The sequence below is a fragment of the Oncorhynchus mykiss genome, chromosome 16 (assembly GCF_057628025.1).
Source record: "Oncorhynchus mykiss isolate SJ-2025 chromosome 16, ASM5762802v1, whole genome shotgun sequence".
Classification (NCBI taxonomy): Eukaryota; Metazoa; Chordata; class Actinopteri; order Salmoniformes; family Salmonidae; genus Oncorhynchus; species Oncorhynchus mykiss.
The window spans coordinates 39370312-39386323 of NC_143037.1; the positions used below are offsets into that span (position 1 = coordinate 39370312).

The 16012-nt window shown below is 41.8% G+C and overlaps 1 protein-coding gene across 2 annotated transcripts in view; it reads right to left on the reverse strand.

The window, feature by feature from the left end:
* Positions 1–300: 300 nt before the first annotated feature.
* LOC110491896 (TAR DNA-binding protein 43) overlaps positions 301–16012 on the reverse strand; it is a 35092-nt gene continuing 19380 nt past the window's right edge. Inside the window, exons 1-5 of one of the 2 annotated variants that reach the window (XM_021565720.3) lie at positions 11270–12599; positions 3474–3637; positions 3225–3365; positions 2931–3101; positions 301–2827 (exon numbers count right to left, since the gene is read on the reverse strand). In XM_021565720.3, coding sequence (XP_021421395.1) covers positions 2345–2827; positions 2931–3101; positions 3225–3365; positions 3474–3637; positions 11270–11510 — 1200 coding nt within the window. In that variant the 5' untranslated portion in view covers positions 11511–12599 and the 3' untranslated portion in view covers positions 301–2344. Of the gene's footprint in view, positions 2828–2930; positions 3102–3224; positions 3366–3473; positions 3638–11269; positions 12600–16012 lie in introns of those variants that run through there. The other variant, XM_090201642.1, reaches the window with a different exon arrangement.

Consider the following 16012-nt stretch of genomic DNA (forward strand, 5'->3'; position numbering starts at 1 on the left):
TTGAGATGATTTATGTAGTGTTTACCATGAACGCAGTCGCTGCGAACGCGAGAACGTTGCCTTTAAATTGCAATCGCACTTAACTTCCACGATATGGATTGAGTCGAGCCCAAATCTAAATTCAACAAATTGCGAAGTTGATCTATAAAAGATGTTGATCTAATATTGGCATAAGGTTGCCACACTGACTCAACATAAAATGTAAACATGGCAACAGTAATTTCTGACCAGACACTAAATATGGTGCTGGCTGCTGATAAACTTTTAAAGCTTGTCTAAAGGGACAAATACAACAAATGATTCAAAATGTTAAACTTTATTTTACATTTTAGAGAACTAAAAATAAAGAGGTCAATATCAGTACACAAGTGATATGATTCCCGCTGGCGAGTTCAATCATAAATGATCCAAAACCCCGTAGAATTGACTCAAGTCAAACAAGTCATTCCCCTTTACGGCGTAAAATAATTCAGGAATATTCTGTCAATCCGACTGAAATTTTACATTTTAAAGCAAATCAAAAAGAAATCTACAGAATACTTGAAATATAAGCCTTTACTTAAATCTTTGCACTTTCATTTACCATAACCAATGGCTGTATTGAGACAAAGCATAATTTGACCAAATTAATCTTTCAAAAGCCAGATTTAATTATTATTTTTAAAATATAAAATCAGGCCATGTCTTCAAAAAACGGACTGAAATAAAACAAAAACATGATTGTCACTTAATTGCAGGCAATTAGTTAAATAGATAACATTTTAGCACTGCTTTTAAGATTGACCAATTTGACGGTATAAACCGAATACCTCTGCCCAATTGAGAATGGTCTGTTTTAAATTTCAATGGGGTGGTCCAAAGGGTCTTGTTAGTGGGGCAAAGAAGTCCCTTTTCAAACATAAGGCATTCTGCAGCATCTCCACTATTGGCTTGTTGCCTGCCCCCAACCAACAGTGCATCAAACTCCAGTCTTCAGCTTCCCGAAAATTGAATTCACTCTGGGGTTTTGATGTAAACCTGAGCCGGCAGTGTCCAAGGTTCCTATACATGCGAATTAAAGTGTTCGCAGTTCAATTAATGTTAACAGTCCAAAATGTTTAAACTAAATTACTGTCAGGTAGGCAACATACCTGGTCAAATTTTGTTTTATTTGAGAATTCCCTTTGATTCACAAAACATATAAAATGCATTCAAAAACACTATAACACAAAATGTCAATAGCTCGTCTAACGCTTGCCACTTCACCCTCTTAAGACACACCGAGTTCACAATCCTCCAAGCTCCCCCAGTCCTCTCAACACAGACAATCACCAACAGCAGGTCACATTTTCACACGGAAAGGGGTAGGAACAAGAAGAAAATGAAGCACACACACCATACAGCATCCACATCAAATCAGACAGCAAGAAAGGATACAAATATTCATAGCGCTAAACATTCCATTGTGTTCAAGATTAAGCTTGATAGAAATAGAGAAAGGAGACCTTCGGGATCTCAAGATACGATGAATGTCCTTTTGATGGTCATATGGAACACACTCGCACAAAGCCACAGGTTCTTCTCAACTCTCGCAGACATCTGTCTCTTCAGCATCGCACAACCAGTCCTTTACACACTGCTTTTCCCACTCAGTCTCTCACTCTTTGGCCACTACCAATCACTTTGTTCTCAAGTGATAAAGCAGACAAGATGTTTTGATCCATAAAAAGGGGAGATAAAGACAACACCCACCGTCTAACACAGTATATGCAGAGTGAAGCTGTGTCTTTCGATGGCAAAGCATTTACACATGGGAAGAGGGGTACTGATACTGAGTTTGGTCGAACATTGCTGCCAATGAGGGGCTTCTTTCCAGGAAATTCAACAAAAAAAATGAAAGAAGAAGAGTTAACTGTTGAAGAGATTTTCATGAAGGCTTTCCATAAAACGGCAAACAAAAAAGACAATCAACTGCATACAGAGATTAAACCTCAAGCCCAATTCAAGACCATATACAGGTGGTTTAGGGGGGCTTTCTTGATACTCGTGCATCTCAGAAATATCTACTTAGCATGCAGAGTCATCATGTCACGTCTTAAACTAAATAACTTTTTCTCAAGGAAAAAAAAAGACATGTAGTGTAGCAGTTTACCCCTAAAGAACTATACACTTCAACCACTCTGTGCACTCATTTCCTACAGAATTAGTCACACACACAAACATATGAATAGTCAAATGTCTTCTTTAACAAAATGAAAGGCAATATAGTTTTAAATAGCAGGGACATAAGATATGACTAACTCTTTCTTGCCCCTCAAAATACTTACCAGATTAATCTAGAAATAGGACTTTAAATCAAAGTTTTCTACATTCCCCAACCTGATGATTTTGACTCCATAGAGGTGCCAAATCCGGAGCTGAACCCACTGCCGGAGGCAGAGTTGGTGCCTGCAGCCCACCCTAGGCTAGCTGAGCTGGGGCTGCTGTAACTGGTGCTATTAGAACTATAGGCCTGGCTCTGATCTCGGGTGGCACTGGTCTGCCCGGCAGCGGCGGTGCCTGCCGAATTGGTCTGACCCTGCTGGTTAGCAAGCATACCCATCATGCCCCAGCTGCTCTGCAGAGCGGCGGCCATCATGGCTGGGTTAAGGCTAAGCCCCCCGAAATTCACCCCGCTACTGCCACTGCTCCCTATCCCTCCACGACCACCGCCATAGCCCTGGCCCCCGAACGCACCAGCCCCACGATCCATCATTTGCCTACTATTATTGTGCTTAGGCTCAGCGTTAGAGATGTGCACGCTGACACCCTTGATGATCAGGTCCTCTCCGCACAGGGCTGAAGCAACCTAGACAGAGAGGGGGGTGGGTGTAGGAGATGATTCAACAAGCAAACCAACCAGAATATAATCTGCGCACCACAGGTTGAGCAACAGCCATCGAAAAACATACCTGGTCATCTGCGAAAGTCACAAAGGCGAAAGCCCGGAAGGGTTTGGGAATGAAGACATCAGTGACCTCGCCATACTGCATGAAGAACTGCCGGAGCTCATCAGTGGTTATGTCCTCTGTGCAGCGGCCAACAAAGATTTTACGGCTGCGCATGGGCTCATCGGGACCTGCCTAACATGACAATAAAAGAGTGAAAGCACTTAAATATTTTACCTGAACTGGGAATAGAACACAATTGAGACTTTAGAGGAAAGGATTTAAATAAGCAGGTACTCCTAAACATTGATTAAATACCTTAGAGTTGGGTAGTTTGCAGTCACACCATCTTCCGTCAATCATGTGTCGCTGAGAAATCACTTTGGATTGAGTCTCGTACTCAGTGAACCGAACAAAACCAAAACCCTTTGAGTTCCCAGTCTTAACATCTCTTTTGACCTGCAGAGAGAGACAGAGAGAGCGAGAGAGAGGTATGATTATTGACATGCATGCTACCTCCATGAAGTACATCAACCATTCAACAAAATGTTGATTAGTTTGGGTTACCTGCACCATGATGACTTCTCCAAAAGTGGCGAAGTAGTCTTTCAAATCTTGCTCAGACGTTTTCCAAGGCAAACCAAGGATAATGAGGTCTGATGTTTTCTCGATACTCCTCTTCATTTTAACCGCAGAGGCAGCATCCATTTCATCCATTTTCCTTTTGTTATCTGACACAGGAATGCAAAATGTTGTATGACATTATGATAAGGTGATAAGACAAAATCAGGAGGAGGAACAATGTTAAAATACTTGGTCATTGGCCTAAACAAACTAACTAGCTAAGAAATATAAATGTTAGGTAGATCTAGCTAGTATACCCTATGGAGACAAACCCTACGGAGCTACGCCTAACGCGTAGCAATGTCGCTGTAGTGCGCTCCGACATTCTACGTACTCACATACCACATGAAAATTGTAAAATCTCATTCCTTGCGTAGCCATGGCAGTATTGTGTAGGCAATGAAGCTCACTTGGTTCCTTGATCTGACCTATAGGCTATGCATCAGAGTAAACTATTTTGCGTTGATAAATACATTTTATCTCACTGACTGTTCAAACAATAAACCAAACATTGTAGCCTTATTTAGAATCCCTCCAAAAGTACTAAAAAAGTACACTATAGATTCCAGGCTATTGGTAAAAACAGCTTGCGCTTTCTCTGCAACCAAATCATGAGAATATTCTATTTTAGCTGATGGGGGGGATATATTGAAGCAGCTTATCAAATTGGGATAATGTTGTAGATTACACCGGCAAGTATATGAATATTTGCCAGGGCATATTATTTCATTATAAATCTGAATACTTCAAATGGCGATGTGGGAAGCTAATCAACTTCAAAATCACAGACTTCAAGATTGCTGTCTCGGTTTAGCTTGGCATTAAATAATATTTAATACTTTTTTGGCATTGCTATAATATATAAAATCGCATTGCTATAATATATAAAATCTCAGTGACTGTTCAAACAAACCAAACATTATAACCTTATTTTTGGCTGTCTTTACCCCTTTTTCTCCCCAATTTCGTGATATCCAAAAAGGTAGTTACAGTCATGTCCCATTGCTGCAACTCCCGTATGGACTTGGGAGAGGCGAAGGTCGAGAGCCATGCGTCCTCCGAAACACAACTCTGCCAAGGTGCACTGCTTGCTTAACACGGAAGCCAGCCGTTGATGACCGAACTCAGCTTGCAGGCGACCAAGCCTGCCACAAGGAGCCGTTCAAGGGCGATGGGACAAGAAAATCCGGCTGGCCAAACCCTCCCCTAACCCAGACGAAGCTGGGCCAATTGTGCGCTGCCTCATGGGATTGAATCTGGGTCTATAGCGACGCCAGAAGCTCCGCATTAGACCGCTGCGCTACTCGGGAGGCCCCAAAAACATTTTGACTGATATGTTTAGATACTCCAAGAAAACCAGTGGTCCAAATCTAATTTTTACCCATGTAGGATGGCCACAATTAGGGTGACTAAATCAACGGGAGGCCGAAAAATCTGGAAAATAGCATTGCGTCAGCTAGGCTGAAAGCTGTGCGAGAATTAAGGCAAAACTAACAGAAATCACAGTTGAACTCATCCTTCTTCAAGGCCATAAAACAGAGGTAAGATAGACATTTTCATATTTTAGTATACACTTCATATAGTGCAAAATTCCTATTATTTTTTTAAGAAGATCTCACATAAACAAGCATATCTCTGAAATGTCAACAGAGCACACTGCAAGCTTTTTTATTTTCAAAGCCTTTTATATTTAATTCAGCTCGTGTCGTGTGAATGTAGCTTTTTGAGACCCGCTTTAACAACTTTGCTGATGACCACCATAACATGTCAAATCCTCAAGTGTGAGAAAGCAGCACCGCTGTCAAGAGAGCTTGGTGCTTATTATCAGATGCATTAGGTTACGAAATCTAACTTTTTGATATGTTAGAGAAAGATCCAACTGAACGATTCAGAACATTAAGAATCACATTTTTCTTAGTAAAATGTACTTTATAACATAAGTGAAATGTCATCACCAAAGCCCATTTTCACCCACTGTGTATCCCCTAAAAAGTTTACTTTATTTAATTTTTTTTTACAAGTGATCATGTTATTCTAGGCTATTTGTAGGGTGGTAGGTGATGCGACATACAATGGACACTATATGAGAAACCTACAAAAATCAGCAGTAAACAAATCGATTTTCCATGTCTAAAAATCACAATACCGTAAGTATACGCGATATGAGCCAAAATGTAAAGCAAGTGCCGTGCTCAGAGCATTCAACTCCGTGGGACAGCCTTTTTTGTGAAAACCGGGAAAATAGGAGTCTTCATATTTGCTTTTGACAGAAGACATTCCTCCTACCAGAGTAAGATCGATGTGACATTGAATTGCTAATATGTATTTCAGCGGCATATGAAAATGTCGAGGGGTTCCGCTAGCGGAATGTGTGTCCTAGAAAGGTTAATTAACTTAACCAGGTGAAATTGTGTCACTTCTCTTGCGTTCATTGCACGCAGAGTCAGGGTATATGCAACAGTTTGGGCCGCCTAATTTGCCAGAATTTGACGTAATTATGACATAACATTGAAGGCTGTGCAATGTAACAGCAATTTTTAGACTTAGGGATGCCATCCGTTAGATAAAATACAGAACGGTTCCATATTTCACTGAAAGAATAAACGTCTTGTTTTCGAAATTATAGTTTCCGGATTCAACCATATTAATGACCTAAGGCTCATATTTCTGTGTGTTATTATGTTATAATTAAGTCTATGATTTGATAGAGCAGTCTGACCGAGCGATTGTAGGCACCAGCAGGCTCGTAAGCATTCATTCAAACAGCACTTCCGTGCGTTTTGCCAGCAGCTCTACAAACATTAGGCTTGAAGTCATAAACAGCGCATCAACTCCCAAGATTAGGCTGGTGTAACCGATGTGAAATGGGTAGCTAGTTAGCGGGGTGTGCGCTAATAGTGTTCCAAACTATTTTTGCTCTGAGACTTTGGAGTAGTTGTTCCCCTTGCTCTGCATGGGTAACGCTGATTCGAGGGTGGCTGTTGTCGATGTGTTCCTGGTTCGAGCCCAGGTAGCGGCGAGGAAAGGGATGGAAGCTATACTGTTACACTGGCAACACTAAAGTGCCTATAAGAACATCCAATAGTCACCAAGGTATATATGAAATACAAATCGTATAGAGAGAAATAGTCCTATAACTCCTATAATAACTACAACCTAAAACTTCTTACCTGGGAATATTGAAGACTCATGTTAAAAGGAACCACCAGCTTTCTTATGTTCTCATGTTCTGAGCAAGGAACTTAAACATTAGCTTTCTTACCTGGGACATATTGCACTTTTACTTTGTTCTCCAACACATTGTTTTTGCATTATTTAAACCAAATTGAACATTTCATTATTTATTTGAGGCTAAATTGATTTTTTTGATATATTATATTAAGTTAAAAGTGTTCATTCAGTATTGTTGTAATTGTCATTACAAAAAAAAATATATATATATATAGAAAAATAATACTTTTTTCTTTTTATGGCTGATTAACCGGTATCGGCTTATTTTGGTCCTCCAATAATTGGTATCGGCGTTGAAAAAAAATCATAATTGGTCGACCTCTATTCTCTACCATAAGCCACCTCCAATGTAATTTGATAGAATTTGGCAGTACACCCAACCCGCTTCACAACCGCAGACATGTATGGCATTGTGTGGACGAGCAGCTTGCTGACTTCAACGTTGTGAAAAGAGTGCCCCACGGTGGCGGTGGGATTATGGTAGGGGCAGGCATAAGATAGACATCACACAATTGCACTTTATTGATGGCAATTTGAATGCACAGAGATACCGTGACGGGATCCTGAGGCCCATTGTCGTGCCATTCATCTGCCACCATCACCTCATGTTTCAGCATGATAATGCCCGGCCCAATGTCACAAGGATCTGAACACAATTTCTGGAAACTGAAACTATCCCAGTTCTTCCATGGCCTGCATACACACCAGACATGTCACCCATTGAGCATGTTTGGGATGCTCTGTATCGATGCACACGGCAGCGTGTTCCAATTCCCGGAAATATCCCAAAAATTTGCATAGTCATTGAAGGAGTGGGACAACGTTCCACAATCAACAGTCTGATCAACTCTATGCGAAGGAGATTTGTCACACTGCATGAGGAAAATGGTGTTCACACCAGACACTGACAGGTTTTCTGATCCACGCACCTACATTTTTTAAAGGTATCTGTGACCAACAGATCCATGTGTGTAATCCCAGTCAAGTGAAATCTATAGATTAGGGACTAATTAATTTACTTCAATTGACTGACTTCCTTATATGAACTGTGACTGAAATTGTTATGCCCCCCCCCTCCTCCGTGGCTAAAAATGGACACTATCTGATATGCGAAAACATTGCAGCATATCAAATCGGGATAACAGTTACACAGGCAAGTATAAAAAATTGGCAGGGCATTTATTTCATTATAAATCAGATTATTTCACACGGTAATGTGGGAAGCTAATAGACTAGTGTTTAGCCAACTTTCTAGCAAGGGAAGACGAGACTAGACTTACTTTCACAATTAAAAGTCAAGAATAAATAAATCAGGGTCAGGGAACTGACCAAGAACCCGACGGTCACTCTTGACAGAGCTCCGGAGTTCCTTTGCGGAGATGGGAGAACCTTTCAGAAGGACAACCATTTCGGCAGCACTCCACCAATCAGGCCTTTAAAGGACATTATCTTTCATTATTACAAAAGTTACAGAAAAGATTTTGAAAACGTTAAATTGATACACCTTTATAGGGTTTGCGTTACATGTTAACCATACCAGACACGTTGCAAAATACATTTACATAAACCAAAAAAAAGAAATGTCCTCTCACTGTCAACTGCATTTATTTCCAGCTGATTTAACGTGTAAATATTTGTATAAACATAACATTCAACAACTGAGACATAAACTGAACAAGTTCCACAGACATGTGACTAACAAAAATGTAATAATGTGTCCCTGAACAATGATGGTGGCATTGTAATGCTGAAGGGTCATGTCAGGATGAGCCTGCAGGAAGGGTACCACATGAGGGAGGATGTCGTCCCTGTAACGCACAGCGTTGAGACTGCCTGCAATGACAACAAGCTTAGTCCGATGATGCTGTGACACACTGTGCGAGACGGACCCTCCACCTCCAAATCCATCTCGCTCCAGAGTACAGGCCTCGGTGTAACGCTCATTCCATCAACGATAAACGCGAATACGACCATCACACCTGGTGAGACAAAACCGCGACTCGTCAGTGAAGAGCACTTTTTGCCAGTCCTGTCTGGTCCGGTGACGTTGTGTTTATGCCCATAGGCGACGTTGTTGCCGGTGATGTCTGGTGAGGACCTGCCTTACAACAGGCCTACAAGCCCTCAGTCCAGCCTCTCTCAGCCTACTGCGGACAGTCTGAGCACTGATGGGAGGGATTGTGCGTTCCCGGTGTAACTCAGGCAGTTGTTGTTGCCATCCTGTACCTGTCCCGCAGGTGTGATGTTCGGATGTACCGATTCTGTGCAGGTGTTGTTACACGTGGTCTGCCACTGCGAGGACGATCAGCTATCCATCCTGTCTCAGGCGTCTCACAGTACGGACATTGCAATTTATTACCCTGGCCACATCTGCAGTCCTCATGCCTCCTTGCAGCATTCCTAAGGCACGTTCAGGAAGATGAGCAGGGACCCTGGGCATCTTTCTTTTGGTGTTTTCCAGAGTCAGTAGAATGGCCTCTTTAGTGTCTTAAGTTTTCATAACTGTGACCTTAATTGCCTACTGTCTGTAAGCTGTTGGTACCTTAACGACTTTCCACAGGTGCATGTTCATTAATTGTTCATGGTTCCTTCCCTTCTTTGGACACTGTTAACAACCCTCCAGACGAGCTTCAATGCCATTACAACTCTCCTTCCGTGGCCTCCAACTGGTCTTAAACACAAGTAAAACCAAATACATGCTCTTCAACCGATCGCTGCCTGCACCTGCCTGCATCACTACTCTGGACGGTTCTGACTTAGAATATGTGGACAACTACAAATACCTAGGTGTCTGGTTAGACTGTAAACTCTCCTAGACTAACATCAAACATCTCCAAACCAAAATTAAATCTAGAATTGGCTTCCTATTTGGCAACAAAATATCCTTCACTCATGCTGCCAAATATACCCTCGAAAAACTGACCATCCTACCGATCCTCGACTTCGGCGATGTCATTTAGAAAATAGCCTCCAATTCCCTACTCAATAAATTGGATGCAGTCTATCACAGTAACATATAGCCCTATATACTACCCACCACTGCGACCTGTATGCTCTCGTTGGCTGGCCCTCGCTTCATATTTGTCGCCAAACCCACTGGCTTCAGGTCATCTGCAAGACCCCGCTAGGTAAAGTCCCCCCTTATCTCAGCTCGCTGGTCACCATAGCAGCACCCACCTGTGGCACTCACTCCAGCAGGTATAGCTCTCTGGTCACCCCCAAAACCAATTCTTCCAGTGGCCGCCTCTCCTTCCAGTTCTCTGCTGCCAATGACTGGAACGAACTACAAAAATCTCAAACTGGAAACACTTCTCCCTCACTAGCTTTAAGCACCAGCTGTCAGAGCAGCTCACATATTACTGCACCTGTACATAGCCCATCTATAATTTAGCCCAAACAACTACCTCTTCCCCTACTGTATTTATTTATTTATTTTGCTCCATTATTTCTATTTCTACTTCACACATTCTTCCACTGCAAATCTACTGTTCCAGTGTTTTACTTGTTGTATTGTATTTACTTCACCACCATGGCCTTTTTTTATTTATTTTTTTACCTTTACCTCCCTTATCTCACCTCACTTGCTCACATTGTATATAGACTTATTTTTCTACTGTATTATTGACTGTATGTTTGTTTTACGCCATGTGTAACTCTGTGTTGTTGTATGTGTCGAACTGCTTTACTTTATCTTGGTCAGGTCGTAATTGTAAATGAGAACTTGTTCTCAACTTGCCTACGTGGTTAAATAAAGGTAAAATAAAAAATACAAATAAATTGAACAAGCATGGGAAACAGTGTTTAAACCCTTTACAACGAAGATCTGTGAAGTTATTTGTATTTTTACAAAGTATCTTTTAAAGACAGGGTCCAGAAAAGGGGAGTCTTTTTTTTTTCTTTCACTCCATATGTTTTATCCCAGGACAAATTAGCCACCAACAGCAAGCTAAATAGACATAAATGTTTAATGCTTTTCGACCTGGCGCCAAATTAATATAATTGGTTCAAATCAACATGCGAGTGTTCCAACATGGCCATGTTCCATTACAGCGCGTGTTACGGAAGACCGAACATAGCGGGACCACCTGTGCCAATTGGCTACCTAGCATTCCAAATACCTGCGTGTCAAGGAAGGACGACGCCATAAACGTGTTGTCACTGAAAAATACTGTCGGGTACAATTGTGATAAATCCAGTTATGAGTGTGTATTTTGCTTTTGTAAAATTAAAGTAAAGGGCTTTGTATTTCTAGAACCGTATCACAATTGAGAATCGACTCATGTAGATGTATTTGGCTGCCAGATCGAGTCTACCTCTGAAAATAACAAGGTCAGTGGACCAAGGGAGTAAAGTTAGACTCCTTACGAGTACATATTGGTCTAGTTGCTAGCTAACATTAGCAAGTAACGTTAACTAGCTAGATAGTACGGGTACCAGCAACCATGCAGCTACATTTGGCGAGCTAACGTTAACTACCAACGTTGCCTCTAAACGAAAACACACCTTACCTTTTGGGTAGTTGACGACGTACACCAGGCTACCCCAGTCATTCTCAGGTGCATGCAAGATACCCTCAACTAGACGGACGCCTCGCATGCACTGAGACACAGGGTTCCTGTAACGTAGGCCGCACGCTCCGGGAAACTGGGCTGCAACCGTTGACAGCAAAACAGTCCCATCATCCTCCGATGGGATCTCCATTGGCTCTTCGTTTTCGTCCTCTGCCACGCGAATGTACAACTCTGCCATGGTCTCGAAGTTAGATTAGGAAGTAGTTAGCAAACTAGCTAATTCACAGCTAATGGCGCACGCGGGGTTCTGTCGATTAGCTAGCAAAACTAGCTAGCAAAGCGATATTCCAAGGAGTCTCTAATCTAATTTGGGTAATACAAATTGGGTGAAAGATAAAATTTTTGCTAATTTGTGCGTTCACGGGGCAGACAGCTGTTTAAAAAAAATCGATAGATGGTGGCCATGAGCTGAAAAGGCCCTGTGGTCCTGGCTAATAAACACCGCACACGCTTGCAACATGAATGGTTAGCAGGATCTCGCACGAATATGATACACAAAATATTGTCCTATCTTCTTTACGGTTTTAAAAACGAGGTCGACCCTGTTCGCAAAATAAATTATACTTGATCAATTATAAGAACCAGTGTAATTACACCTCCAATTTGTGAGGGTAAGGTAAAAAAAAAAACAATACGAAAGGCGTCAGCTAATCTCCCTAGACGTCTAACAAAATGGCCGCTTCTTCGGTGGGGTTCATCGGTGGTTGGCGTCCAACGGTATGGTGCATTACCGCACCCTCCTGTACTGGAGTGTGGGCCAGAGACCGGGATGAACTAAATCCTGTCTGCCAGCGCCGTTTCTCTTTAAAAATATTACATATTTTAGCCTGTATCTAATTACGTTCTGCTTAATATACTCTTTAAACGAATATCCTGTATCTCCCCAACAACGAGAAATCGGCCAGGAATCAAAATGAATGACTGACCAGAATCGGCCCGGAATCAAAATGAGTGACTGACCAGAATCGGCACAAGTACCTCAGACCGTTTCAGTCTACCGGAATTCAGCAGACTTTGCCGGCATTTTACCAGAATCCCCCCATAAGCGCCCGATGCATTTTTAAATAAAAGTATACAAAGTTACATACAATTTTGTATACATTCATTTACATTTTGTATACATTTTATTACATACAAATTATACCAATCCACATTTTTTTTTAAATAATTGAATTTATCTTTTTGACACCCTTTTTGTCATATCCAAATTGTCTTGTCCCATCGCTGCAACTCCCGTCTGCGGTCCAAACACTTAAAAGACACCCTTGTCCACTTACCCTCGCCTTATGCCCTTGGGGGAATCCCCGTCGCCATCATGGAGGGTGGTCCAAATGATTAGCTAAGCAAGGGAAGTTTGCAAAGTAAGCCCCTCAGCCCTTGTTTTTAGTTGAGTTTGCGAGTGTACAATAATGTCCACTCCGGGTCCTGAAACTATCCATAATTCAATTTGTGACGATTGTAACATCCGCCAAGAAAAGTCTGCGAAAACGTAAAAACAACTTTAAAACATCAACTTCAATATTTTTATATTTTACATTTTTAAATTTCACCTTTATTTAACCAGGTAGGCTAGTTGAGAACAAGTTCCCATTTACAACTGCGACCTGGCCAAGATAAAGCAAAGCAGTACAACACAAACAACAACACAGAGTTACACATGGAATAAACAAACATACAGTCAATAATAAAAATAAAATATTTTTTAAAAGTCTATAGACAGTGTGTGCAAATGAGGTAGGATAAGGAAGATAAGGCAATAAATAGGCCATTTTGGCGAAATAATTACTAATTTAATTATTAATTTAGCAATTAAACACTGGAGTGATAGATGCAGAAGATGAATGTGCAAGTAGAAATACTGGGGTTCAAAGGAGCAAAATAAATAACAGTATGGTGATAATGTAGTTAGCTGGGCTATTTACAGATGGGTTATGTACAGGTGCAGTGATCTGTGAGCTGCTCTAACAGCTGGTGCTTAAAGTTAGTGAGGGAGATGAGTCTCCAGCTTCAGTGATTTTTGCAGTTTGTTCCAGTCATTGTAGTCAACAAACAAGTGCAAGTAAAAATGAATGTAAATAAGTTAGAAATTGTGCTACTAATGCACAGACACATCTCATAAAAATAATGTTTTTGTTTGTTTAGCTTTTGGAAATTGTAGAAATAAAACATTTTCCTTCTTCAGAAGTAGCTAGGCAGGCTAATGTTAGTTAACGAATTAATTTGCTACCTATCATACAGTATGTGTATATGAATAATTATATAGTTAATATAAGTAAACATGCAATCATGATTGACTGTAGCACACATAAAGCACCCGGTGGCTGAAAACACAATTATCAACGAGTGATGAATTTCCGGGCAAGGAAATTTCATTCCTTCCTCCCTCACCCTGCAAGTGTAAACTTGTCAGATGTCATGATACATCATCAGAAGTATCCACTTAATTTGAGGGCTGAAGGTGTGTCTTTCAAGTGTCTGGAATGCAGCCTTTGTGACCGTGTCGGCGTGCGCCTGGCCCACCACAGGAGCTGCTCCGGCAGCGTGATGGGACAGGGACATCCTGCCCGGCAGGGCTCTCCCCTAACCCGGACAATGCTGGGCCAATTGTGCGTCTCCTGGTCACGGCTGGCACAGGTATCGAACCAGCATCTGTAGCAACTCAGTTTGCTGCAGTGTCTTAGACCGCTGCGCCACTCCGGAGGCCCTATTTTTAATGCTTATCAATATGCACAAAGTATCAAAATACTAAAATACTACTTAAACAGGACTCTTAAATAAAGAAATATCACAGAAACAATGAGAAAATATGGGAAAATAAATAAATAAATGTTAATTATATCAAGCAACCCGTGTAATCATCTGCCAGAGATTAGCCACAATCAGCCCGAGCCCCAAGTAATACATTTGGGCCAGATAACTCACAACAGAATCGTCCTGAGCCCCAAGTAATACATTTGGGCCAGATAACTCACAACAGAATCGTCCCGAGCCCCAAGTAATACAATGGGCCAGATAACTCACAACAGAATCGTCCCGAGCCCCAAGTAATGCATTTGGGCCAGATAACTCACAACAGAATCGTCCCAAGCTCAATCCCCACATCCTAGCCATAAGTAGTACTGCTGAAGGCGGCCCAGACTCGGGCTACATGACGTTGACCGAGTCTGACTCTCAGCTGAGTGCCCTGACTCTCAGCCGGAATCGGCCCAGATCCACTGTGCTAGCTGTGTCCTTCTCTCTCATGATCTCAGCCTCACTGTTGGGAAAATAATTAGATGACATCTTGTGGTCTTAATGTGAATTACAGGGGAGGCAGGGGCTATTTACCCCTAGTACCCTACAACAACTGCCTCGTTCTCCTCCACCTTCCCCTCAACCGCCACAAATCTTATCTGTATACCCATCTGTCTAATCCTGCCATGAGTTTGTAGTACATCATAAATCAGATAAAATGTCAATTTTGCTTGCCTTCTTCTTCCAAAGCTGCCATTGGTAGACTACACCCAAAAAGGTGTATTGCCGCCACCTACTGAGCGGGATGAAAACAAAAATATCCCCAAAAGGAACATTGTGGGTGGGGGTAAAAATATCCATACAGACTGCCAGTGAGTGGTTTAGTGGAATTTTTTTGTAGGTGAGGGAGTTCAAAAAACGATGTTTCCTCAATTAAAGTTTGTACCGTAAATTGAATTCAGCCCACAGTGGATGAGTCTTAATACCCATCAAACCCAGTAGTCAAACACAGAAATGGCTCAAATGTTTTTTCCAACATTCATTTTTCCCATAGGGGAAGATCTGTGTTTATGTAGGAGTGACGTCTTGATAACCGTGTAAATCTCTCTGTCAAAATTACTTTTATTCCTGTATTCGGCTTAATTTACTCTCATATTAGAAAAGTAGATATCATGCAAGACTTCACATCCCTGCAAAATCCTGCACGTCATCTCTACCCAGGTAGCACAAACGTCTTGCCCACATCTGGCCTGATTCTAGCATGCCAGGTCTAAACTGCTGACCCAGGTCTGGCAGCCTGATCCGACCAAAAACCAAAATGAATGACTGTATAGACTAGGCCCGAGTCATTTGGCCTTGATAAGGCAGCCTGAACTGAGCCAAAGCTGCCATTTTAGGGCCATAATCATCCCAGCAATGGCCCAAATCCACTCGATTCTACTTTTCCAACCAGACATGCTTTATCTACTCATTTGCTGGATGCAGAGTTCAACAGAGTTCTAGTGAAGGTCAAGCAAATCATAGAGAAAGCAGACTGTATTGCAATCATCTCTGATGGGTGGTTGAATGTTTGTGGGCAAGGAATAATTAACTACATCATCTCCACCCCCCAACCAGTATTCTACAAGAGCACAGACACAAAGGACAACAGACACACCAGTCTCTACATTGCAGATGAGCTGAAGGCAGTAAATGACCTTGGACCACAGAAGGTCTATGCACTGGTGACAGACAATGTTGCGAACATGAAGGCTGCTTGGTCGAAAGTGGAGGTGTCCTACCCTCACATCACACCCATTGGCTGTGCTGCTCATGCATTGAATCTGCTCCTCAAGGACATCATGGCACTGAAAACAATGGATACACTCTACAAGAGAGCCAAGGAAATGGTTAGGTATGTGAAGGGTCATCAAGTTATAGCAGCAATCTACCTCACCAAGCAAAGTG